The sequence below is a fragment of the Dipodomys merriami genome, unplaced genomic scaffold (assembly GCF_024711535.1).
Source record: "Dipodomys merriami isolate MVZ:Mamm:240054 unplaced genomic scaffold, mDipMer1.0.p SCAF_4, whole genome shotgun sequence".
In the NCBI taxonomy this organism is placed as follows: Eukaryota; Metazoa; Chordata; class Mammalia; order Rodentia; family Heteromyidae; genus Dipodomys; species Dipodomys merriami.
The window spans coordinates 71,468,091-71,496,027 of NW_027205603.1; the positions used below are offsets into that span (position 1 = coordinate 71,468,091).

Sequence of the window (27,937 nt, forward strand, 5' to 3'; positions counted from 1 at the left end):
AAAGGCCACATAATGTATGATGGTGTTTGCATGAAATACCAAGCATGGGAAAATCCAGAGAGACAGGGCATGGGCTAGCGGCAGTAAGGCTGAGGAGAGGGGAGTTGAAAGTGGATATGGGGCTGCTAATGGATATGGGGCTTTGTGTGGCACATAAGAAGAATATTTTGGAGGTGGATAAGGGTGATGTTTTCTCAATTATGTGAATAGACTAAAAGCCACTGAGTTGTACACCCTGAGTGAATTTCTTGATGTGTAAACTATATCTCAATTTTTAGGAGACTGAATTTCAATTTAATAATTAATTTGCAGGAGAGCAAGAGTGAGAGCAAGCAGGAGAATGAGAGAAGAGACAGAAGCAGTCCTGGGCTTTGGATACATAAAGTAACAAACTGATTAGCTCATTCTGTTTTAAGGATTGAGGATACCCCTGACTCTATACATTCCCTAGTTTCCTCTTTAACATGCCATCTTTGCTTCCTCATTATTTTTTATGCTCTTACTTTTTCATAGTACACCAAAAGGTCATACAGTTTAGGTTTTTCTGTTAGATCAAATGACACTGTCTGTGTTTGGCCAAAAGTAAGACAGAGAATAATTCTTCACGAAAACTGTGCACAGCAATTCTTCAGAAAGTACATGAGATGCTAGCATACAGTTTAAGAGGACAATGAACCAAGTCTTGGTTTTGTTAAATAAAACCATCTGTAGTTCCTTATATAACGTTTCATGAAACAAAACTTAGAAGACAAATGAGGAATAAAGACTCCTGTAAGCCACGGATCTGTTTTTCTCAGGCTTGTATATGCGTTATATACATATAGTGTAATTGTAATTGTTAAAAGAATATAATAGAGAGGTTGTACCTAAATGTCATTTGCTTAGGCCTTTTGACTTTAATCAATAAGACTATATTTGCTTGTATTTCTGAGATGCATAATATTTACTTACATGTTTCAGATTTTGACAACTCACCTATTCTTTTTGTTTTTGTCTTTTTTGGTCGGTCGTGGGGCTTGAACTCTGGGCTTGGGCACTGTCCTTGTGCTCTTCAGCTCAAGACAAGCACTCTACCGCTTGAGCCACAGCGCCACTTCTGGTTTTCTAGTGGTTTATTGGAGATAAGAGTCTCATGGACTTTCCTGCCCGGGCTGACTTTGAACCGTGATCCTCAGATCTCAGCCTTTTGAGTAGCTAGGATTACAGGCATGAGCCACCAGCACCCAGCTACAACTCACCTATTCTAATGCTCATAGCATTCTATTCATTGCAGTAGTTATTTTCATTTCACCTTATAGCATCTAAGGATGTTAAATTACTGAACATAAACACATATGACATGACTTAAAAAGAAAAAAAAATTCATGTATGCCTAGCTCTACAGATTCCCATTGCTCTTTTTACAACTTATGGTAACTTTAGATAATATCAAGTAATGTCTTTTTATTTTATAATTTAAATTAGAATTGGTTATACAGTTTAAACGTCTGATAGGCCATCTGCCTTTTTAATCTTGGTTCCTTTTTAAAAAAAAAGAAATTTCTTTAAAATGGATGCACACCTCACTGTGCTTAATTACTAACAAATATTACAGCAAATTCTCTATCTCCCTGAAAAGTATGTCTCAGTACTAGTATAGTCTTAGTGATCTTTAAATTGATAGACAGGTGTTTTGCTTCCAATGGGAAGTCTTCCCAGCATTTTAATCTGATTAAAAAAAAAATAACGTACGGAATAATAAGTACACTTACCTGGCTTTACAAGGCCTGCCTTTGATTCCTTCTTATGTCGAGTTGACTGGCTGTGGCTGTTTCCCTCACCAACCATTGCAATTGTGCATTTCTTTCTGGTAAAGTCTTCATCACTTCCAGGGCAAAAGCCAATGGGACTGTTTCCAGTGTCTGATGGCGTCTTCACAGGAGACACTGACTGGCTACTAGGACAGCCTGTGTCATCTAAGAGAGAGCAATTGTTGTATATTTAATATGGAGGAGAAAATCAAAGGTGATAATTAGATGCCACATGTGTAACACACACACACACACGTGCTCTGCTTGTGAAGTTCAGGTTAACTACAGTGCATGACCCTGCTTTGATGACTCTCCTTTCATTTTTCCAAATTTTAGCCACTCATGTTAACAAAATATCAACTATTTTAACGGAATACTTTCCCTTCCTGTTTTAAAATATAATTGTATCATTGTTATTAAGATATTATACAAAGGTATTATCATTTCGTAAGTCAGGTAATCAGTATATTTCTTTTTTGGACAATGTCACTCTTCATTTGCTTTACTCAGTTTTCCCCTCCTATCCCTGCCTACAAATTACATAGATAATTTTCTACATAGTGTCTTATTAAATAACATGGTTGCATTTGCTCATCCTTCTTCTTTCAGGGGATACTTTCAAGGTAAAATAAATGAGCTTTCTGGTGGTCAAAAAATTTTATCTTGGAGCTAGGAATGTGGCTTAGTGGTAGACTGCTTGCCTACTATGCATGGAGCCCTGGGTTCAATTCCTCAGCATCACATAAACAGAAAAGGTGGGAAGTGGTGTGTGGCTCAAGTGCTACCCTTGAGAAAAAAAAAAAGTTCAAGACAGTGCCCAGGCCCTGATTTCAAGCCCCAGGACAGGCAAAAAATAAAATAAACCAAAGAATATGTGTTTGGATATGTGGTATAATTTTGGGTGATATAATTCTACAGGTTTTTGAATGGAATTAGAAATAAAATGTTCATTAAAACAATTCAAGATCACTAGTTATGAAAATAAAGCTACATGAATACTCCTGACCTTATCCAATTTTTCATCCCTTGACCCATCAGTTGGTTAACAGAGTTTTCTCAGTTAAGATGTCTGGCTTTACAAGTTCAAAGAAGTCACATACACATCAATTATAGCCATTTCTGTCAAGCATAGTGATAAAATGAAAATGTTACATCAGAAACACTCCTCTAACTTTCAAGTTTCAGATGATTATTAAAAAGGATCATTATCTTAATGTACTATGTATGGTATGAAGTGACCCCAAGACACTAGATACTTCTTAAGCAACAGCAAATTCATACTGCCAGTGTCTACAAGTATTTTCCGAATTTATCAAAGTGGCTGTGGTGCTCACCTGGGCCACCTCACTGGCCCAGCTGGTCTTCCTGACAACCATCTCTCCATCTCCGCCACTTCCCCCAGTCAAGCTAGCAGTGGCAGCCTGTGGCCCTGCTCCTACCAGCCCCATGATGCGACATCCAGATGCACCCCTGGCCCTGGACCCTGCTCAGGAACCGCCCCGCCTCGCTACTGCTCCCGCTTTTAGTTCCTGTCCAGTTACACTCAGGCAACCCGAGCCACTCCCCCACCTGGACCCAAGCCTGCCACGGAGCCCCTGCCCTACCGGACCCGCCTTCTGCTCGCTGACACACAACAGGAAGTTCCAGCTGCTCTTCTGTCCCAGACACGCAGATTGGCCGGTGAGGGCCCTCAGGCCCAGCAAAGGGAAGTGATTAGTGCTATGAGCACCGCAGCCCAGGCTGCTCATATAAATGTGCTTAAATAAGGACAATCATATAGAAATTTAGAGCCAATATGTATCTACTCAACATGCTCAATTAGTGGTAAATTGCGTATTTTTTATTTATGAAAATATTTTGCTGCCAGTTATACAGGTGTTTATTAGACATACGAAGAAAGATATATAGCACTAATAATTTTAGAACTATTGTGCTTTTATGAATATGAAGGGCACTGAAATAATTTGCCAGCTATCCAGGGCTATCTTAAAACTCCATGACTGAAAGAGAAGTAGATATGAATAAAATATAGATTGCCTGAATTATGCCCAGAATCCACCCAAAAAAAATTGCTACTGTTTCATATTTGGCTTCTATTTCATTTTTTATTATGAAATATCCTAGTTCCTGGAACAAAGTAAACTTGGCACTCACATACTGATTTCTTTCTTTCTTTCTTAAGTTTTTGGCATAGTATAGGAGCTCCATTAGTCTGTCTCTGGACATGTTGTTTGATATATACTACTCATGCTACTGAATGTGCTGCTCCTTTAGATATACTCTGAACTTCCTGAACACTTGAAGGCCTTCTGGTCCAGGGTTAGTGTGGCGAGGCCTTCTGTGGGTGGCTATGACTCATTCTTTACTATCCCTGCCTTTCTTTCTCTTTTGCAGGCCCCAGCTTCAACTCCAAGAATCTGAATCTAAAAGTGCAAGGCTGCTAATTATTCAGGCACACTCCTCAAATTTTAAAAAGTGTGACAAGTCTGTGCATGGCTTCAGAGAGGAACTATTTCTTGATTCCTAGTCCAAAACTTGAATGAAGTCTAATCGTTCAAACATTTACCTATTTCAATAATCATCATTTTTATGATCATACGCACATAGCTCTTGAGCTCTTGCAGTCCTCTCCTAAGAATATCCTCCTTTGATCTCACTGGGTCAATGTTACCATGGAACAAAAGGTGAACCACTAGAACAAAAGGTGAAACTCACTAGACACTATATTGGAAATGAACTATACCACACGGTGGGGAGGGAAGTTGAGAGGGAAAAAATGAGAGAGAAGGAGGAAGGGGTGGCACTGTTCAAAAGCTAACATTCATTACCTAACTTATATAACTAACTTCGCTATACATCACCTTTACAAGAACATTTACAAAGCCTAAAATAAATACCTTAGACTAAAAAAAGATTTGCCTACGGCCCTTAAAATTATTTCCTTAGGAGTCAGTTCCGTAAATTACCCTAAATAAGAATATGTTACCCTGAATTTCCAGCATTAGTCATGTCAAGCATTAGTTATTTAAAGTCTGGATAAAAATTGACAAGTGGAGCTTTGAGTGGTAGCAGCATGTGAAAGGCCACAGCGATTTTTCACTTAGGGTACATGCCTCACCTGCTGCAGGTATTTATGCTCCCCAGAGGCAGGGAATGAGAGTATGACATCTAAATCAATATTGAACTTCTGGAACCTATTGAAACATGAATTGCTGCATACATGTATGTCTCTTCTTACTGTCCAATACTGTGCTTCAGATGAAGCAGGAAGACAATCGTTTATTGTTTAAAGGAATATGTATCAAGTTCAGAAGCTCAAGCAGCCTACCAGTATTGTACCCAAGTCTCCTCTTGGTGGAGCTTATAAATTAGCCGGAGGAGTTAGCATTTAAACATCTATGTACCCAAGAAAATCAATGAGTTCTGAGAACAGTCTGGGATAGGTGTCTGTTTTGTTTAAAGGGACCAACAATAACCAAAAATATTCCAGCTCACAAAAGGCAGAGGACACACTTTAAATCATGCAAAGTAAGACCCCAGCATAGACACAGAACTTCATGCTTTAGTCATCTGGTCATCCCTAGCCCCTGGGAGATTTTACTCTTTGAAGAAGTGCTTATCTTTTCAACAAATCTTATCTAGGCTCCTTCTCAGCCATCCATTCCCATCCCCGCCTCTCCGTGGCACAGGTGGAAACTGACCATCATTTCAGATGAAGATAATAGTCCTCTTCAAAATTCTGTACAAATATTCTCAGTTCAGGGAAGCTGTAGTAATGCCTGCACCTGGGAGGCTGAAGTGAGGATATGAAGAATTTGAGGCCAGGTTGTACTATACAGCGAGTCTGTCTCGGGAAATGAAGGGCTGTGAGTATAGCTCAAGTGCTTGAGCACTTGCTTAACACATGGAAGGTCCTGGGTATGATTCCTAGCACAGGCAAAAAAAAAATTCTCAGTTCACATTACTCTGAACTTCTAAGACTACTGAAACCAAAAGGTTTCTCTTTAGAACTTACATGTGATAAACTACATGTAGACTGAGAATACATTTAAGAGATGCACTCTTTGAGTGTGCTTGTTTCCTGCCACTACCCGGACTATTACTTCTACCTACAGAACCTGTGGCTTTGCAAACATGGTGCTTTTATAATTCTGGCATTTGTAAGTTTATATTAATTGTTAAAAAGTTATCCAAAGACAAAAACTTCTAATTGGATAGAAATGAGGGAATTATTTCTGGGCAGAAAATGAGAAAAAATCCTAAATGATCTGTCCAAGAAACGTATGGTACCTCACAATTCCAGAAGAATGGTTAGGCAGGTAAAGACGTTTCAGTTTGGTTTTGTCATGAGGAAAGCTTTTCAGCAAGATTTTTAGAAAGAAGATATAAAAGACTTGGTCTACTGGAGAGAGAGGAATTTAAACATCCAGATTTTTACCATTGGAAATTTATATTTCTTTCTCCACTGTTTATGGTAAGTATAACTTTACTTAAAAAATCAGGGGCATTCTACATGTTTTATGCAGTGTGATGGATTTGAAAAAAATATGAGGTAGTTTCCTTATAGGGAGAACTATTTGGTATCTCTATTTGGTATTTGATGGGCCCAGGAAGGCGCCCCCCCCCCCCCCCAGAGGAACTCAGGCAAAAGCTCACCAAGGTGTAATTTTTTTTTTTTTTTTGGGTCCGGTTGTGGGGCCTGAACTCTGGGCCTGGGCGCTGTCCCTCAGCTCTTCAGCTCAAGGCAAGCGCTCTACCACTGAGCCACCTTCCCAGCCCAACCAAGGTGTAATTTAAATGGTCACATTGGGACTGGGAAGGTGGCTCAATGGTAGAGTGCTTGCCTTGCATGCATGAGGCCCTGGGTTTGATTCCTCAATACATAAGCAGAAAAAGCCAGAAGTGGCACTGTGGCTCAAGTGGTAGAGCACTAGCCTTGAACTACTGCTCAGGGACAGGGCCCAGGCCCAGAGTTCAGGCCCCACTACCAACCAAAAAAATAAATAAATATCACCTTGTACAACAAGAGGAGACTAATTAGTAGCCATTTCCCCTATACTCAGCAGTAGGTTCTTCCATTGTTGTTCTTGGTCATTTGTTTACACCCTGTTGATATAAGAAGAAAAGATAGAAAGGGTACTCCACACCTAGAACCTTAGAAGTTGTTACTAAAAAGTACTCTAAGAAAGATACCATCTGAGTAGATTCTGCATTGTTGTTAAGGGGGAAAGGTTCCTAAGGTTTATAGACAACTAGGAAAAACAGGCAACTATTATAATTCTGTGTTTTGTTTGTTTTGTTTTTGTCCCAATACTCAGGCTTGAACTCGGGGCCTAAGTGATGTCCTTTCCTTTTCTGCACTCAAGGACAGCCACAGCTGTCCTTCAATTATTATAATTCTATACCTGGGTGTTGTTAAACCTTCATTTATTTATTTATTTATTTATTTATTGTCGGTCGTGGGGCTTGAACTCTGGGCCTGGGCGCTGTCCCTCAGCTCTTCAGCTCAAGGCGAGCGCTCTACCACTTGAGCTACAGCGCCACTTCCGGTTTTCTGGTGGTTTATTGGAGATAGAAGTCTCATGGTCTCTCCTGCCCGGGCTGGCTTTGAACCGCGATCCTCAGATCTCAGCCTCCTGAGTAGCTAGGATTACAGGAGTGAGCCACCAGCGCCTGGCTTAAACCTTCATTTATTAAAATCACTTTTCCTCTGTCTTTACATGACAAGCACTCTGAGAACTAGGGATATAGCTTTAAAAATTATATACTTAATAATAATTCTGAAAAGTATGTGTAAAAGTACGCTCTAAATTAAGTTAGTATTAGTATCTAGTATAATTAGTGTGTGTACATCTATATGTGTAAATATATATATATATGTATATATATATATGTATATATATATATATATATATATATATATATATATATATATATATATATATATTTCCCTCCCTCCTAGTGCTGCATGAATTTATACTTGCTAACCTGGAATTCTACCATGCCTCTAGCACGGTTTTTGTTTTTTTCATTGTTGTTTTTTGCTAGCTATTTTTGAGTTTAGGTCTTGTTTCTTGCCTATTACATATTCCTGAGTTATAATCAGGTCTACTTTATGATTCTTAGTGTCCTAGAGAGCAGAGGATGGCCCAGGCCACTGCATCCAGCCTCTTTTGGAGTCTAATGAATTGTTCTGCCCTGGCTGGCCTGGATACATGATCTTCCCGATTTCAGCCTACCATATCACTTGAGATGACATGAATATTTCACTGTACCCAACTCTGAGTTGAGAAGAGGTCTTGTGAACTTTTTTGCCTAGGCTGGTCTTGAACTTTGATCATCCTGTTCTCAGCCCCCCACATGGCTAGGATTACAAGTGTGAGATGTTGGCACCTCATTAGTAAGGGGCTAGGTACATAGTTCAATGGTAGAGTCCTGCTTAGCAAGAGGGAGGCCCATTCAAAGCCGAGTTCTGCCAGAGGGGAAAAAGAAGAAACAGATGCAAGCGACTAATATCCATTAGGTAGTAAAGAATTCTATACATTCATTTCATGCAAAAACAGAGAAAAAGCCCCTTTCCCCTTTCAAATGCAATCTGCAGGATCATTGGAAATAATATGGGAAATAATTAATCCTATTGAAAATTGCCAACTAAAGAGAAAGAAATGGCATATATTCTTACTGCAAAAAATATCCTATATGAACTATGTATTTTTTAGTGTAATGGGAATCTGTCAATGATAGTGAATGGGTTTTCCTTACAAAAATATTCTGGTTAATGAAAGTAGCTAGATTGATATTTTGCAACCTCTAGTGAATGAAACCATTAGTTGATGCTGGAGGGGGGAGGTAAGGTCTCACCAAAATACACCCACTGAATATTTTTAGCACCGGCCACAATCTTGGACAATACAAACTTCATACCTCTTGACAGGACAGGAGACTAGACACTCAAAACTTAAAAAAAATAGACAAAACCCATAATTTTGCCCTCCCCCCCCCCCACAGTAATGCCTCCAAACCTTAAAATGGCTTAAAATAAATGTCCATCTTACAACAGTGCATGGAGAATAATGAGTTAAATCAGAGGTTGCTAAACTGTAAAATACAGGTCAACTTCAGTCCGGCCTGTGTTACTGGATCACAGCCACTTCCAATCTTTTACATTGTCTGTGCTGGCTCTCTAGCAATAATAGCAGAGCTGAATAATCGTGACAGAGGCTGTCTGGCCTGAGAAATCCACAATATTTACTATCTTGCCCTTGTTTTTTTAAACAAGTGTGGATCCCTAGGTAATTGATACCATGAGAAAGCAAACAAATACTTTTGAGACAATAGATATTTCAGTGTTCTCTACCATACAAAGAAATTATGTTGTTTAAATAGCACTATGATTATGTTAGATAAATGTATGTTTTATGAAATTAAGGTATGTAGGCAAATAGTGAAATAATGATGTCTGGAGATTTGCTTTAAAATACTTAAATAAAGGTTTAAAAATAGATAATGTTGTAAACGTAATAGTTTGCTATCACTTAATCTGAATAAAATGTACAATGAAACTCCAAGTTCATTGTACTATTCACTCTGATTTTGAATGTGTTTTCAAAATTTTCAGAATATTTAAGCTCTTGAAAATGTTATTGTAAATAAGTATCCATTTAAAGTAGATATGAACCTGGGATTTTAAGGACAAATTCCATCTTTTAGGATATTTTAGGCTTCCATTTTTTCTCACTATTATTAAAGCTACTTTAAGAACACATTTCATACATACAACTTTGGCCTAGTTTTTTATTAACTCATAGAATATATGTCAAATTGAATGTCTTAATCTTCCAAGAAGTCTCTTTCTTTTATTATGTAAGATATCCCGTTTGCTAAATTCCTGCCATAATGGTCTTGTTCCTATTTTATCGAATTCATAATTAAAAATTAATTTTGATATTTTAATTCGCATGCTTTAGTTATTCATAATTCTTAATGTCTTCTACATGTTAATTGACTTTTAGCATTTCTTTCTTATTGGTCTGTACTACATCTTCATATGTAAACAGTATAACTCATTGTCATATTTTATTCATTTGGTTGGTTGTTTTTAACTGCAAAATGTTTTTGATATGCAAATATTTTCTATTTTTTCAAATCTCTTGATGTGTTCCTTTGTGATCTCATCCAGTGTTTTTATGCTTAAGTAAAACACTTTTCTTTTTACTTAAAGATAAACTAAAAAGCTATACTTCTTCTTTGAAGTGACTGGTTTCACTCATGATAAACATTAACACTACTTGAAATTCATTATAAAATGCAATATGAAGATTAAACATTAACTTTATGATACTGATTATGATGATGAAATCTATTCTTTCTACATTAATTTCTAATGTGAAAATTTGCAAGCAATAAATATTTTTGTATAATTATCTTACATTTATATTATGTTAAGATTTTCCAAAATGTGTGCATGTGCATATGAATGTGTATTACAAAATTTCCTGATATTTAACAAATGTGCCCAACAACTACATTTCAAACACATTGGCAGCAATTATGACAGACAAGTCCTACTCACATCTTCTTGCATCAATTACACAGAATTTTCAGAATTTGACAAGAATAACATACCATATTTTAAAGATTAGAAATAAAAGATTTTTTTCACAATCCAAAAGCCATCTCCTTTGACTTTAGATCTCAGAACTTACTCATTTTCCAAAATGACAAAGTAAACTATTCCAGAAGACTCATTTAAAAATAACATCAGGCTAAGGAAAATGTGGTTTTTGTGCCATAATATCTTGAAACATTCAGTTATGGTTTGATGCTGTTAGATGTTCAGTTTCATAATTTAAGGGAGAAAAATCATTGCCACTTTGAACAACATGAAATCTGGTTGATTCTCATGATGGGAAGAAACATTTATTGGCATTCATTCAGTACTAATTGACTACAAAATATGCAAGATACTGCTATTGCTTTTAATTTTATTACTTCAGATACTGGAAGTATGATGGACACTGATAAAATGTGAAAGTTTAAACTCATGATTAATCTGTGCCACATGAAATCCTTACCATGCAACACCCTTTTGTCCTGAAAGGACACAGGAAGATGACAAAAACTGGTATTTATTAAATAGCTATCATAAGGCAAGCACACTAAAGGCTATTATAGAATTTCAATATGTAATACAGTTGGAAAACTGAGGCTTGGAAAGGCTGAGAATCTCATGGGTACACAGTTACTAAGTAATTTCCTCAGCATTCAAATTCAGGTTGGCAAGACCAAAGTGCGGTTTGCTCACTACTTTAAGCTAGCTGTGTGTTGTTGTTGTTGTTGTTGTTTTTAACTTAGTCTACTTATGCTTATTCCAAGAGGAAACATCAGTGATTCTGGGAATGCGCAAATTAAAAACAGACAAAGGAAGCTGTTAGGAAGAAGCTATCCCATAATAAGCAGACCACAAAAATTTGAAGCAAAAACTTTCTAGCTGTTCCTAGTATTTCTGCCACACACTTGTAGCCATATGTGAAGGTTGAATATTTTTGCATTCTAGGTTTTCAATAGCAACATCCAGACTTCTAGTCCATCACTTAAACATCTCCTCAGAGTAAGAACTCACAAGCCTGCAAGGCTCTACACACTTACTTTGCTTCAGAAATATACAATATGTTGATGACTACAATTTAAAGTTGAAGTGCAAGTATCCCACTCATCAATCCATCCATCCATACAACCATTATTCTCTACAAATAATGACTGATTTCCTCTATGTAGAGTGGATGAAATTTAATCAAGATTCTTATTTTCCTTAAGGAGTTTACAATCTAATAGTGATAAGAACAGTTAAGAAACATGTAGGAAAATATATAAAGATAATATTTTAGATTATTAATGTATTATTTATAAAAATTATTTTAAGTAGTTATACAAAGGAATTAGCATTCAGCCTACCAGCTTATAAGTACAGCATATCTTGCTGGATATCACTCCTTGCATCATGTGATATATTGTTAATGAAACAAACTGGGTGACATTGTGTTCACTAAATAGATGGAAAAAGTAAGAAGTACATAATTAGATAGGTAGCCATATAACGCTAAAGAGGTAACTTGAATTGAGAACACAAAATCTTTTGTGTTTTTCCCCCTTATGCTTTATCCCCTGTTGTTACTGCATTTGATTTTGGTACCCTGGGTATTTTATATATGTTTATCTGAATTAGAGAAGGAAGGAGTACAACTAAATGGTGAGACAAAGAATAAAGGGGGAACCTATGCAACAGTGATACTCACAAGACAACATGTTAGAAATGACCTGTACAATTTGGGGAGGAGACTGGGGGAGAGGAAAGAGGGAAAAATGAGGGAGGGGGTAATAAGTTAGATAAGAAATGTAATCACTGCCTTACTTGCATAACTGTAACCCCTCTGTGCATTACCTTGACAAATAAATTAAAAAAAATTATAATTTGGAGTAACTGAGGAAAAAAATGTGAAGCAACTAATGAGAGGAAAGCATTTTAAAGAATTCCAGGCAAAGGGAACAATCTGCAAAATAAGAAGGAGCATGTAGGGTGACAAGAATAGAATGATCAATAATGAGGCTGGGATTAGGCAGAGACCCCAGCCCATACAGTATTATAGACTAGCATTATCTTAAGTGCAATAAAAAATCATGTGTATTAAGCAAAAGCTAACAAATACTTTGTGCTTATAAAGGAGAATGGGTTGAATTAGTAATAACATATTTAACTGTAATGTATTAGCTGCCTACTAAGTACCAAATGTTGTTTAAAAAACAAAATTTTACTTAACATATCTTAAATAGTTTAATACTCATTTGTGATGACAATACTCCATTATCATCCAGATTAGCAGATGCATAGATCCAGAACTTAAGTCATCTGCTCAAGCTTTTACTGGCAAGTAGTATGAATTTAGATAGGCTAACTTCAGATAGACAAGCACTATGCTACCTTGCCCATGTAGGAATGAAAGGGAAGAAGTAAATAACTGATTTAAAGATGATCACCTGTGGGCTGGGAAGGTGGCTCAGTGGTAGAGCACTTGCCTTGCAATGCTTGAGGCCCTGGGTTCGATTCCCCAGCACCACATAAGCAAAAAGAAAAAAGCTGGAAGTGGCACTGTGGCTCAAGTGGTAGAGCGCTAGCCTTGAGCTGAAGAGCTGAGGGACAGTACCCAGACCCAGAGTTCAGGCCCCACAACCGGACCCAAAAAAAAAAAAAAAAAGATGATCACCTGTGACCAATGAAAAGTGGTAGTTCTTTGACTAGAGGAGGAGGAGTAAAAATTGACAAAAAGAAAACAGATTTCAGATCCACTTGGAAAAATAAGTGAAAGCACTTATTTATTATGAAGTGGAAAAATCTCATCTGTCTACACATCCACCCATGCCTCTATGCATTCTTTTATCCATCCAGTTATTCTTTCTATAATAATCAGTAATTTCCTCTGTGTGTCAGGCATGATTCCTCTGTGTGTCAGGTATTATTTCCGGATAAAATGGTAATCAATATTTATCTTTCTCCTTAAGGAGTTTGCACTTGAGTAGTGAGGAGTGACAGTTACCAAACAAGTAAAAAACCACACATATAGGTATGTTTATATTGTGATGGACTATTGACAAAACAAATGGGTTAATCTTATGTAGACTAAGCAGGCAGGAGGTGGGAAGGACTTCATTGGATAGGTGAATTACCAAAGATGTTATCTAGGGCTTTTTTCCCCCTTAAACAAATGGGCATATGGTGGGCCTATCTAGAGAAAAATGAGCGTATGAGTTCATGCAGAAGATGAAATCAAGACTTCTTATTTTGATATAGTAAATTTGGGGCACAAGTTAAGCAAGACAGTTGGGAAAGTGAGCCTGAAGCTAAGGGGTGGGGTCTATAGCATCCCCACTCTACAGTAAAGTATAATTAAAGACAAAGACATGGAGAAAAATCCCTGGGGATGGCAGAAAAAGACGTGGGGCAAGAAGGGTGAGAGAACAGTGCCTTGAGAGGAAGGATGTACATTCAGGGGAGGAGAACACACAAGCCAAAGAGGAAAACCTTTTCTAGAAAGAAGTTATTCAACATACTGAGTGCTACTAAGAGGTTAGTCCTAAACTCATGAGAGCAGACAATGAAATGTCCCAGGTAGCAACAAGGCCACTCTTGTGTTGGACAAGGGCAAATCATGAGAAAAATAGGTAGCTTGGTGAATAGTGTTGGGAGGAGAAGCAGAGGCATGGATGGTAGCTGCAAAGATGAGCTGTTGAGGGGAAAGTCTTCTCTTCCCATTGGAGCTGCCCGTGTGCTGGTGGGAATGAGTTGGCACAGAGGAAGTATGTACATGAAGGAACTCAGAGGAGCACCTTACACTAAAATATGCAACCTCAGCCTGCATCTCTGCAAAGAATTGGAGAGTGGATTGATTATCTAGTGGATGCCTCTTTTGTTTCTTGGAGATGAAACAATCATCTCATAAGCAAACATTTTAAGGATTTCTGAGCTATTTTGTAGCCTGGCATGCTCTTGTAAAAGTCTCTGGTGCAGCGCTTGGTGGAACAGACAGATAGATGTGGAGTCAAGCCACTGGAACTGAGCTCTATTTCCCTAGAGGATGCAAAGCGTTCTCTGAAATAAGGGCCTTGGATCTGGTTTCCTACAAAGTTAAATTAATTAATTTGCCCCTGGAGAAGGAATTGGCGGTAGGGATAGCGTTGTTCAAGTATTTAGTGGTGTGAATTCCAGCTCTGCCTAGACATTCTGATGAAGGAAGGATGCTGACTTCGCAGTACAGGGAGGCTCCATCATTCCCATGAGTCAAGAGGTCCTGAATTCACCTGTCACAGAAGCTTTTGTTTCTTTCACTCTCTTGCAGGATTATGATCTGTCCAAAAATAGGCAAGTCACAACTTTTCTGACATTCCTTCTCCCTTCATAATATGAGTTTATTTTCAATTTCTAGGCCATGCCTTTAAAAAAAGATTCAGTTTCTTTAAGTCTCCCCCTTCCCCATGGGAGGAGATGGGGGAAAGAGGGAAGGGAAAGGGAGGAGAGCCAGAAGAAAAGGGAGAGAAGACAAAGCAGAGGCAGTGAAGAGTCCAAGAAAGCAGCTCTATTACATCAAATGCTTACATTGTGAAAGTTCCAAACCATTCTAATAACCCCTGGATTACTGTTAGCAGTGTTGGAGCAATGGAAACATTCCTTCTCCCTTCCATAATGGGAAAACTAAAGATAGTGATAGTTAAGACAGAATAAGAGATAAGAATGGGGAAAAAAGGGGAACTGCTTATTATACAGCTTATACAATTGTGACATTTGGGCTTTCTATTTGTCAACAAAGAATTGTTTGGGAAAGCCAATATGCATTGTGGAGGTTACTTCATTCTAGGACTGTAAGGGTTGAGAATTGAACCCAGGGTCTTCTACATGCTAACTATGTACTATACAACACACTAGCTTGCACTTTTAGCCTACTTCTTTTTGCAAAATGGATGTAAGAACAGAGGGAGAGAGAGGGGGATGAGAGACAGAAGAGAAGGAGGAGGAAGAATGGGAGGAGGAGGAAGAGGAGGAGGAGGAAAAGGAGGAGGAGGAGGAGGAGGAGGAGGAGGAGGAGGAGGAGGAGGAGGGGGAGGGGGAGGAGGGGGAGGAGGGGGAGGAGGAGAAGGAGGAGGAGGAGGAGGAGGAGGAGGAGGAGGAGGAGGAGGAGGAGGAGGAGGAGAAGAAGAAGAAGAAGAAGAAGAAGAAGAAGAAGAAGAAGAAGAAGAAGAAGAAGAAGAAGAAGAAGAAGAAGAAGAAGAAGAAGAAGAAGAAGAAGAAGAAGAAATGTGCTCAAAGTCTAATTTCAGTGACATTTATAAAACAAGCTTTGTAATTTTGGAACTGAGCCTCACAGACAAAATGTCCACCCACAGAATGGTTGAATAAATGATGGTTCATATGTCACTTGAGGGACACAAATGACGGGGACTTCTGGCAATGGGAGGTAGAGACACTGGCAGGAGCCATGTCAGGTCTGCTCATTGCTTGGCCCAGCTACTAGACTAGTGTCTTCTCTAGATATCTATACGATGGATGCATAAACAGAAAATAAAACCACAGATTTATATAGCTTATCTTTGGCAGAAAGGAAAATAAATCCTATGTGATGCTATCCATTCTGACATATGTGCGTGCACATCTATAACAAACATGTTCTGTTGCCTGTGGATAAAGTAAAATGTAATTCCCATGAAAAGAAAATCGAGCACTCGTAAACACCACAAAATAAATAGAAGGGAGTCTAGGTCAGTCTCTGATAGGAATGCTACCTAGCAGAGAATGTTACAGGCACAGGGAGTAAAGAGAAGGAAGACTGGGCCAGCTACAGAGGAGGAGGAGCCCAGAGAAAACCCACTTGAGCAAACCATGTGGGTTTCTGCTGGGATGGGGTGAATGCTGCATAACCCCAAGGACGAGCAGAGGTGTGTGCTTGTTTGGGGTTCCTGTCAAAAGAGGAGTGCACAGGAAATGATGAACCTCTTCCCTGAGCCAGGACCCCCAATGACTTCCCAGCAGATGGGGGCTTCAGGACAGGACAGCTTACCCGGAAGCCAGGAGCTGTCTGATCAGGCAGGAGAAGGGCCGGTGTTGTCAGCAAGTAGAAGAGCAGGGGTTCTGGGTCAACGTGATGCCCCTGAATCATCCTACATAAACCTACCCAGCAGTTATATATCAGAAGTTCAGCCATCTCCCTAGGTCAGTGGGAGGAGACTGAGGTTTTCGCAGAATAAAACCTGCCTGGAGGGTGGAACTGGGTGGTGGTGGCTGGCGTCAGGCTGGAGCCTGGGAAACGCAGATATGTGACCTGCACCTAAGCAGGCAATCTTGGTTGCTAGATTTTCTCACGGTTTACATGACTGTGAAATAAGGATTATGTGGAATCAGGCAGCATTCCTTATGGTTTCCTAAATAGGTCCCCATTAAACTTTACACTTTCTCCCACATGGCTCTCTTTGCCTTCATGACACACTCTGCTTCTCCAACTCCTATATGTCTTTTTAAAATCTCCCCTACATGCCATTTCTTCAGGAAAGCATTCCCCCACCCTGATTTTCTTATTAGCAAGAGGTCCCTCTCCTAGCTTCCACAGCACTGGGCCCTGGCTGTTCTTGACATTTTGGCAGGCTGAAATCAAGATAGGAAGATTTCCTTTATTTAGGAAAACTATTAAATTGGATACTGAGTTGGTGTTTCGTTGTGTTGTCAAATGACTATGATAGTGCCCATTCTCAATACATTTTATCAAATAAGAACTCTTAACTTGTCCTGTTCTCAGAATTCTGCTTTTCACAAAATTCTACAACTTAATGTTAAACAAAGCTTCAAGTCACTTATTGTCCCTTGTACTATGAGAACTCAGAAGCAAATACTTCTAAGTCCCTTATCATACAGGAGACAATATTGCTCCTTATGAGTGTGCCATCTACTGAGGAGCCAAGTAACACAAGAAGACATAAAACCAGGTTTGCTAACCACGATGGAGGAAACAGAGCAAGGCACACCGAACCTTATTGTTGAACTGGATCCTTTGCTTTTGACTCTGATCTGGATAGGTTATGCATTTATTATCCAAAATGGTTAGGTGTATTTTTCTGAAATTTGGAATGTTTAAAGACTATTAAAAGTTTGGAATTTTGGAATACTTAAGATTTCAGATTAAAGATGCTCAACAAATGTACTTATACCATTAGTCCTATTAGTCTGTTTTGTACTGTTAACTCAGATCTGCTGATGCCATTGTGTAAGTTCATCTACGAAAATGCTAATTAATGCTCTGTCTTTGCATCATTGGCCTTACGTAATGTGAGTGGTCAATGCTGATAATGAGCAGAGCAACAAGCTCAAATTACAGGGAAAGAATGTGTGTGTGTGTGTGTGTGTGTGTGTGTGTGTGTGTGTGTGTGTGTATGTGTGTGATGTTTGCATACTGGGTGTGAGTGAAAGGGACAGGGACATAAAACAAGAGTAAAAGGTATCAGTGTGGGCATCACATTCAAAGATTTCTTATTCCATTTGTCAGGTGTCAAGGCAGTAAGATGAATGATTTTTCCAACCCTTTTCTTTCATTCATCTTTGGAGTCTTAGAACAATTCCAAAGTCTTTAGCAGGAACTTAATTTATACTTATTGTACAACTATGCGTTGGCACAAAGTTGTAAAATGTGGAATGTCCTAAAACTTCCAGGCCTAAGCTTCTCCTTTATTAGATCTAGCTATCCAGTCTTAGAATCTACTCTTAGTGTGCCTAATGTACTCACAGCAATGTGTGCCAAGTCATCCCAATCCCAAAGACAGAAAATGGTACAGTAAAGTGTGGGTGGAGATAGTAAATCCAGAGAGAGAATTGCATAGAAAGTAAAGCAAGAATATCTGTTCTCTTTCTCTTTACCTTTCTATCATTTGCAACAAATCCCTTATGTAGAAATAAATAATATCATTGCCATGAGAAATGACTTAAAACTTATCATTATAAAGTCAACAGTTATAAGTTCCAGGGATACAGAGAAATTTCTCCTTGCCCCTTGGCCACTGGCTTAAAGAGCTTGTTGCCAGCATTTCTGCCATCTTTGATCTTCACTCATCCTGTGGTACCAGTTTGGGTAGAATCCTCATCTTCCTCATACTTTATCCTAAACACAAAAACTACAAAGCAGTGAGTCTTAGACTTTAGCATGCATGTGGACAATCGTTCCAAGATGATGGATTTACGGTGAGGCTGCACTATCCAAATTTTAACTATGTTTCGCTAATGATTCTCTAGTAGACAGACCACATACTCTGAAAAAAGGAAACACTGCCATAAAGATGAATATTGTAGATGAGGAAACAGAAGAGTATATGAAAGGGAATGTACTCATTACCTAACTCATATAATTATAATCCCTCTGTACATCACCTCTATAATAACAATAAAGTAAAATTATATATATATATATGTGTGTGTGTGTAGTGAGAGCAAACATGAAAAGAGTCATCACTTTATAAACTTGCCTAGGATTTCTTCTGAAAGAAATAGTACAAAATGGTGAAAGTAGAGATCCTAGAGCTGGCATTTCTTTGGACATTTGTTGTTTAGGAGTGAGGGAATAAGAAAGCTAGTTGGCTAAGACATACTAAAAATATTGGCAAAGTTTATCCTGATGTCCATAATATTAAATGTTTGTGACATGCAAATAAAAAGATGCATGTTTTAAAATGCAAATGAGTTTCAGATTAAGAATCATACTTTACCTTTAGATAAGGGCAAACCTCCATCCCTCTCATGGTTCACAGTCCCCACCGCTGAGGATTTTTATTTTATTGAAAGGAAAAATGAATTTGTTCTTGTCTTAATTGCAGTTACCATAGTCTCAAGGAAATACTTCCTAGGCACCCATCACCTGTCACCTGTCTCATCAAGAATGTATTTCTGTGGCTGAAGCAATGAAATCCTTGAAGCATATTACGTTAATGCACAAGCACCTCTGTCCCTCACTCATAAAGTGATACTACATTCTTAGAGTCTTTGTTTTCCAACTCGCAGTAGGTTGGCAGTCATTCAATTAGAGATAATTTGGGATGGCAGCTCTCTTCACTTGAAGCAGTTCATCTCAGTCCTCACGAGTACATTCACTCCATCTCAATGCCAAGTTTCCTCAACTAGACAAAAGCATAGCAGAAGTATTTTTGGTTGGCAAAGCCGGCAGGTTTTTGGAGGCTCTGTCATGCCCCAGCAGGGCAGCAGTCAGGTTATAATTTGCCTTAATTGTTCTGCCCACAAACAGCAACAACAATTATCTCTAGGTCTTTGGCATTTAAAGAAAGATTTTTTTCCCAAGACACGTTCCACAAACACCTTGATGGAGATTAGACTGTAAAGAAAAAAAGTATTTCCAATTTTGACTACTTTTTTTTCTTGACTGGATATGTGCTTTTGGAATGCAACTGACAAACCTGCCCATGTATCTGTATGAGCATATTAGAAACATGAAAATAACTCAGGAAAATTACTGGTCTCCCATAAAACAACCAGGGTTCTATGTGCATAATTTGTTCCACCTGCCATGTTTACAAGGCACCCCAAGGAGAATGAGCTTAAAACCCAGCAATCCATCAGCCTCCCAGTTCCAAGGGGGTAATTATTGCCTCAACTAAGCGAAGAGGAACGCACAGCATGCTGCTAACTACACCAGGTGACTGATGTTTACCGCTCATGCTCACCAGGTCACCAGCTTTTCTAATAGGGGCTGAGGTCATGGTTTGATAACAAACACAACTCATTACTAACAACAAAAGAAAAGAAAAAAATGAATAGATGTCTACATCCAATGGACCACACCCAGAACACACACTAAAAGGGTGGGACTTATTACTTCTCATGAAAGATGAGGGAATAAATGTTGGGTAATTAGAGGGGTTTTATTTTTATTAAGTTATTACTCACAGGACTTCCTATACATTCTTTTAGTTAAATAAAGCCCTCATTACCCTTTTCTGATACATATATATATATATATATGTATATATATATCTATCATATTGTACTTGCTATCCACACAAAATAAGGCCGGATCTCCAGTAAAACACAAACTTCACTGTATCCAATTAAGGTCAAGGTGATGAGATGGAATAGAAGCCGTAAGGAATGGACTGTTTTCATGCTAGGATGAGGCTCAAGTGCAAAAACTCTCAGGCTGGAGAAATGCACACAATGTACACAAATCTTCCCAGAGAATCTGCCAATAAGCAGCTATTCAAAGGAGAGCTCTTTGGGGACACACCCTAAATGTATTGCAAAAGGTCACACACAACTCCTACCCTCTGAAATGAGATAAACACAACATACAAATTAGCATATAGAATATCTAGTCATTAAATGTTCCTTGCCTGGGCTCCCATGGGAAGAAGAGAAGGAGGCAGTGGAGTCGGGGAGAGGGATAGGAAAAAGTAGGTAAAGATGGACAGGTCACTTGGAAATGGTGCCAGTCTTTCAATTTCACAAATCAGTAAAATTGTAAGGAAAAAGAAACCAAACCTATGGGATTGGGGAGCTAGATGATACAGAGTTGTCATTTATTTGGTCAAAGTGTAAGTACCATCTACTATAAGAATATTTATTTGTATGTAATAGAAATGTCAGACCCTTAGCTTTTCACTCATGACATTTTCTTTCAAAAATGGACATTTTAGAACATATGATGCTTATTATAATTCGTGTCTTTGAGACAGATTTGGGGAAGAGATAATGTAGTTTTCAAATTAAATTTCAGAGTGTGTGGGTAACATCTTCCTCTGTATTTCCCCTCTCTGATTGTATGAATTCCATTAACTCTCCACATCCCTCCCCCCCCCCCCCACCACCACCCCTTCACAGTGGTGAGTGTGGTGATTTCTAGTGAACATAAGCTAGGGGGAGTTGAACCTACAAGACTATGAAGTTTTGGTGCCAGCAGACACCTCTAAGATATTTTAGTCTCATTCTGGCAGAGAACGACATTTTTAACATTTGTGTTAATGTTTGTATCTTGTCTCTTTTAACTGCCATGATTAAGCAAGGTATATTGTGGCTTCAGTGTTGGAGGCGGGAGGGGGGGGGGAGTTGGGGAGCTGGAATAAAACCAGCTGTTTCCCCCTGCTGGCTGGACATGTTTTACATTCTCTACCTCACTGCCTGCAGCATTAGTGCTCCCCATAGAACCAAACCCATTTATTTCCCACCCACTGACTGACCTCCTAAAGCATCATTAACATGCCCCCAAAGGCCTTGATGCTGTCAATTTTAGTCGCTCAGCCTTTGTAGGGCTCATCAGAGCTCTGCAGGAAAGGAAAGCAAGAAAGGAAAAGGCATCAGAGCCAAACCTTGGGGAATGGCCAACACAGGAAGATGGAGAGAGAGGTCTGGGAACAGAGGGAAGCCTATCTGAAGACAGAGTGCAAAGCTAAAAATTGAAAGGTTGGTTTACAAACACCCATAATTATATGTTTCTGCCACTGAATTCTCAGTTAGTTAATGGCGGATGGATCAATATCTACTTTCGATGTTCATGTACACCATTATGGATGAGGTGGGAGGCTAGTCTTCTGGGAGGATTTCAGGAAATGGGTCTAGGAGAGAATGATTCATAACCAAAATTAATAATTTCAATGGTTTACTTGGCTTTTGTTTTTTGTGGTGCTGGTCCTAGGGCTTAAACTCAAGGCCTCAGCTTTTCTGCTCAAGGCAAGTGCTCTACCATTTGAGTCCTAGTTCCATTTCTGGCTTTTTAGTGGTTAATTGGAAATCAGAGTCTCATGGACTTTCCTGTATGAACTGGCTTTGAACCATGAACCTTAGATCTCAGTCTCCTGAGTAAATAGGATTACAAGCATGAGCCACTAGTGCCCAGTTTGGTTTACATTTATAGCTTCTGATCATATCTTTGGATTCTTTTTGGCATTGTTTCAGCCAACTTTCTCTATTCTGATAACTCTACTCACCCTGAAGTTAGTTACAGAGAAACTGATTATGTGGAGAGAATATCAAGAATGAATTTGGAACTGTGTTATGCAAACACAGCAGTATCAGCTTGAATGACTGAGTCCTGAGTTCTAGAACATAGTTAAAGGAAACAGCCACATTCTGTAAATGTAGTTCATGATTTTAGAAACTTTAACTGCTCCAGCTTGTCAGGAATACTGGTTTCCTTTTATTTATTTTTTGCTCCCCCTGGAAGAATATTTGCAACTAGATTTCTATCATTTAAATGACAATAACATTTAAAACTGTATTTTTCCACCAGAACCAAGCAGAGAATTTAAGGTTTCATAGTGCAATAAATAAATAAAAGCAGGCAGCACAGTTTTTCTAAAATACAACTTGTGTGTAGGAGGAAATTACTCTGTGGAAATATGCCATAAATCCAAAGCTATACTTATAAAATGACTTGAAATATGTAGTTTTTAGCACTCAATGCTGTGGAATGTTGGATCTGCTTAGTTAGAACATTAATCACAGCATCTCCATTCACAGGAGCCTTCTATGGGCATTCATCTTCAAACAACATGTTCCCTAAATTAGTTCTAAATAAACCTTATCCACTATTAGACACCCTTTACTAACCATAAACCAATGACTCCTTCAAATACTACCCGAACTCCTAATAGTTTTCAAAGAATACACATCCTTGTAAGATATATGCTTCATTCACTTGACAAAGCCTGTCAAGTGATCTTGGAGGTGCCTCAAGGAGCTATGTAAAACTTTGTTAGCTTTTTGCCAATGGAAATCATAGCTCAGCCTATGAAAAACCATCATTTATTAAACACTCTATAAGCCAGGTTCTGCCTAGGGGTTCATTAGGATAACTGGTCTCATAGCAACCTCATAACAACTCTACAGGTTGCTCCTTAATAGGAAAACCGTAAATCAAAAATGCTTTAAAATGGGAAGCTTCTGAGCACTGACCTAAGGCCATGAGTGAAAAATTCTATAGCTGGCACATGTCACAGATTCCAGGAAAACTATTGCATTAAAATTACCTTAGGCCATATATGTTAGATGTATAAGAAACACAAGTCAATTTTGTATTTAGACTTGGCTCCCATCCCTAAGACTTTCATCACCTATTAAAATGACTCCAAATTAGAAAAAAAAAGATATGTGAGATTCCAAACAGTTATGTTTCTAAACATTTCTGATAAGAGCTATTCAACCTGTATATGCTATACTAACCCACTAATGTCCTATTTTATGGTTGTAACAACTGAAGCTTTGGAGCTTAAGTAACATGCTCCAAGTGACATAGCAGTAAGTAGTAGCAGAGTCAAGGATTCCAGCACTGCCCACAATCAGGCCTCCCACATGACAACACCCATGTTCTTCTCCTGTAAACTACAAGACCAGCCATTTAATCACATCCTCTGTAGTCCTTGACCTCATTTATTAGATGTCACTTTATGTTGGAGACTTCATATTAAACTTATGAAGGTGGTTAGCATAAAATTCAGTCTACTACACTTGTACATTTCACAAAAAACACATTGCTTAAGCAGTCGCAGAAACAAAAAGTTAGATTTTCAAGTGTAAATTATAAACTAGAATAATGTATTAAAACAAGTACAAAATTCCAATAGGTTGAATCTGTGAGTGTTTGTTTGTTTGTTGGTCATGGGGCTTGAACTTAGGGTCTGGGCACTGTCCCTCAGCTCTTTTTACTCAAGGCTAGAGCTCTAACCACTTTGAGCCACAGTGCCCCTTCCAGTCTTTGAGTGGTTGATTGGAGATAAGAGTCTCATGAGGACTGTCCTGCCTGGGATGGCTTTGAATGGAGATCTTCAGATCTCAGCCTTAGGAACCTGTTTTATGTGTAGGTTAAAACAATCAGAAAAGTTCACCGCAGAAGTCATCCTAACAGTGGAAGTTCTATCCATCTGAGGGGTCCGGCCTGATCCACCTACAGTCTACCTACAGGCATATGCTTCATGCTATGGTGTCTTCCCGTGGCTACTGTACCTGAGCAAAAGCTGTTGCTGCTAATGGTCCTTGCTGAGCGCCCGGAGCTGCTGGGATTGAATTCTCTGCTCTCCTCCTCTGAGAAGGGAGACTCGGAGGCTGGGGATACTTTGTGCTGCTGCTGAGGGAGATGAGGCCGAAGAATCAAGCGAGGAATCCGACTTCGGGAAATCTCCTTCTCATGATGCTGTGCTTTCTGCTCCTTCTCAAAATTAGACAGAAAATAAAGAGACTCTGTTTTCCACAGTCCACTCCTGCCTAGTTTCCAAGAAGCCACACTTCTGAATAAGATTCAGTGTGATCCTTATCTCAATAACTGAAATGAGCTCTCCCCAAATCCATTACTGAGCTGGCTCCTCTGTGTGTTTACCTCCCCCAGCGTTCCCCCCTTCCCCTCACTCCCCGCCCCAGGGCGTTCCCCACTTTGGGTTTTTCTATCACCACCGACCCTAGGTCCTTCACCCACTCACATCACACTGTGGCAGGTTAAGTTATTTCCTTTAGATTTCTAGTGTGCTTTTTCCTAAATTAGTAGTGACAATTTGGCTTTTGGGTGTTTTTTTCTCCATCTTCCCCCCCCCCAAAAAAAAAGACTCCTAGATCGAAACATTTTTTTTTTCTTGGTGGATCACACACACTTATCTTTAAAATCCCTCCTCCTCTTCCGGACAGGACCTTAATTATTCATTAATATCCTGGTATACAAGGCTCCTTGCCAAGAGAAAAGCAAACACAAATCCAATACCCAGGAAGATGGCCCCAAGCTCTTACATCACTCGTAGCTTTGTTTTCCTTGCAGGATACCCACGAGATGAAAATAAAATAAAAATGTCTCCCACTGCTTAAAAAAAAAAATGTAACATTCAATACCCCGCCTTGCCTTAAACACAGGCACAAAAAGTCAGATTCTGACCAGGCTTTCCGATTTTCTCCTCTGCTCTCCACCGCTGAGGCTGCAACCCTGGCGGGGTGGGGTGGGGGTGGGGGTGGACTAATGCATGTCCCTGTTTACAGATGAGGAAACTGAGGCCCAGAGGAGCCTAGCTTGCTGTAATGGTCTAGAAGCAGAGAAAGCCTCTCAGGATGACCACCACCCGGCCTTAACACCAATTCCTCAGAGGAGCTTTGTATTTTCCCCTCCCCTCTCTCCAAATTCCAGGCTCCCTCCAACCTCTGCCACTGCAGGAGAGAGGGCTTCGGCCCGGGTCACAGACGCCCTTTCTCAACCCGACCTCCCGCTCATTTCCACGGTCACCACACGCCCGGGGGTCACGGCCAAATTCAGCCCGCTAGGAGGCGGCCCGGCCCCGGCGCCCGCACCCGAGGGGACCCCCCGGGCGCGCGGGGAACGCGCGCGGGGCCGCTCAGGCATTCACGCTCTCCCGGAGCCGCCAAGCCGCGCCCCGCCGCGGGACCGCCCGCGGGACCCGCCCCGCACGTCCGGCAGCAGGCGCGCAGCAGGTATGCCACGCCGGCCGCTCGGGCTGGGCACGGCGCCGAGTCCGAGCAATGCTGGGTCACTCACGGGCTGGAGTCCTCGCTCCTCAGTCACCAACGTGTCAGATGCACACGCACACGCACACCTACGAGCGCCGACACTGCCCCCCCCATCCCACAGGTTCCCCAGATAGGATTCGTTACCCTCTGAAGTCATCCCTGACTCGACCTCCCCTCCCCAAATCTCCGCACCCAGGGCCACCTTCCATCCCATAAGCAAACGACCCCCCCCGCCCTCCGCCCGGCCTCCCCCTCCCTCTTCTCCCAGCCCTCCACGTCTCACCTGCCCCAGTGCTCGCCCCGCAAGGCTCACTCACCTGCCGCCTCGGACCCCGCCACCCCGCCACCCCACCGCCCGCCAAGGGTCCTCCTTACCTTGCTTTCCCGGAGGGGCCCCATGACGCCGCCGCCGCCGCCCGCCGGCTCCCGTCGCCGCCGTCCAGGAGGAGGCACCTGCGCGCGCGGGACGAGGACGCGGGTGTCAGCCGCGGGGCTGCTGCGGGGCGGCGGCTGCGGTCCCGACGCGCCGCACCGCCGCCGCCACCGGTGGCGCTGAGCTCCGCGGGCGCCGCGCCCCGCCCCGCCCGCCCCGCCCTCCGGACACGTGGTGCCCCGGCCGCCCGCGCCCCGCCCGCGCCTTCACCTGTGGGTCCCCGGGGCAGCCGCCCCACGCACCCCGCTGCGCCCCACCCGCGGGGATCCGCAGTGCGGCCGGGCCCCCGCCCTCTGCGCCCTCCCTCCGGGAGAGAGCCGACCCCGTCCCTCTCCGCCCCCACCCCCGACACCCAGGAGCCCACAGGTGCCGCACCCCCACTTTGCGCCTTGCACCCACCCTTGGTCTCAGGTGTGATTGGGGGTGCTCTTTGGATGGCGAGGTTGAGATCAGCTGCGACGTCACCCACAGCCAACATGGAGATAGAAGGAAAGTTGTTTGTTTGTTTTTCCCCTCCTCCTGCTCATCTCCATTTATAAGTAAATTACAATAATTACCCAGTCTGGGGGTTCTCCCTCCCGGACCCCAGCCCAGTCCCTGGCTGCGGGGCTGACCTGGCATCTTGATTAGGGATTTCAAAGGCCTGTGGGTCTCTTGGGGGTTGGGGGTTGGCCGCGCAGCCCAGCGACACAGGACGCGGGGGGGGGGGGGGGGGGAGCAGGCTGGCAAGGTTCCCTGCGCCTTGGGGAAGCCAGGCCGTTTTACCGGGACAACAGCCTTTCACCCAGCTGTGCCCACAGTCGCCCTCCACCGCCTGGAAGAAGTCCAGCCCTGCTGTGTGTGTGTGTGTGTGCGCGCGCGCGCGCGCGCGTGTGTGTGTGTGTGTGTGTGTGTGTGTGTGTGTGTGTGTGTGTGTGTAAATACCGCTCCTGAGCTTAGAAAGCCAAGTTCAAGCCAGCACGCCAGTCTCCAGGCTGAGGGCCTTCATGCTTAAGGTCTTGACCCCTGTGAACTTCAAGTTTCTCCTGGGTGAAGTGGGGGAAAATGATCATACCCACCTCGAGGGTAGCTGAGGATTAGATGAGGGAAAGCAAACAGCTGTACCCAGCAGATTGAGAGCTTTCCAAAGGATGGTTAGGTCAGGTCCACGTGGTCGGGTGTTGGCTGATGCCTTTTATGTGACAGGCAGAAAAAGCATTTGTGATGTAGATAAATTTGCCCAAAGAAAAAAAAGGCCCTTAAAAAGCCTGTCCAATTGAGGATGTAGATTTACCCCATTGATTGATGGATCCCTTTTGATTGACTTAACAATCTTTTCTTCTAGTAATGGAGTTCAAAATGTAAAATAACTTACAAATTCTTTTATTCTCATTAGCAGTGTGGGCAGTAAACAGTCTGATCCCTACCACTCCTTTCTCTGTGTCTCAATCCCAACCTTGGAACACGCAGTGAGTCTAGCCAGAGAGATCCTAAACCTACAGGATTAGCAGAATCAATTTGCTCTGTGCCTGTAATTCCATAAATCTTCCTCTCTTTTCAGTCTAATCAGCTGTCTTTAGCGGTAAGACTAGAAATTTTAGGATTGTTTACTTGGGGGGAGGATGATTAATTCATCCTTTGTACATCCAAATCTGTTTCAATTATGGATCTCATGAAAATGATGATCCAAGATGATAGCATAATAGACTG

At 41.1% G+C, this 27,937-nt stretch overlaps 1 protein-coding gene across 7 annotated transcripts in view; it reads right to left on the minus strand.

Moving 5' to 3' along the window:
- The window catches only part of Sybu (syntabulin), a 100,560-nt gene that overhangs the window by 40,649 nt on the left and 31,974 nt on the right, over positions 1-27,937 (minus strand). For 2 of the 7 annotated variants that reach the window (XM_069991276.1, XM_069991275.1), the window contains exons 2-5: positions 26,648-26,701; positions 26,191-26,268; positions 24,319-24,523; positions 1,752-1,955 (exon numbers count right to left, since the gene is read on the minus strand). In XM_069991276.1, coding sequence (XP_069847377.1) covers positions 1,752-1,955; positions 24,319-24,523; positions 26,191-26,214 — 433 coding nt within the window. In that variant the 5' untranslated portion in view covers positions 26,215-26,268; positions 26,648-26,701. Of the gene's footprint in view, positions 1-1,751; positions 1,956-24,318; positions 24,524-26,190; positions 26,269-26,647; positions 26,702-27,306; positions 27,420-27,937 lie in introns of all 7 variants that reach the window. The other 5 variants (XM_069991277.1, XM_069991278.1, XM_069991280.1 and 2 more) reach the window with 4 other exon arrangements.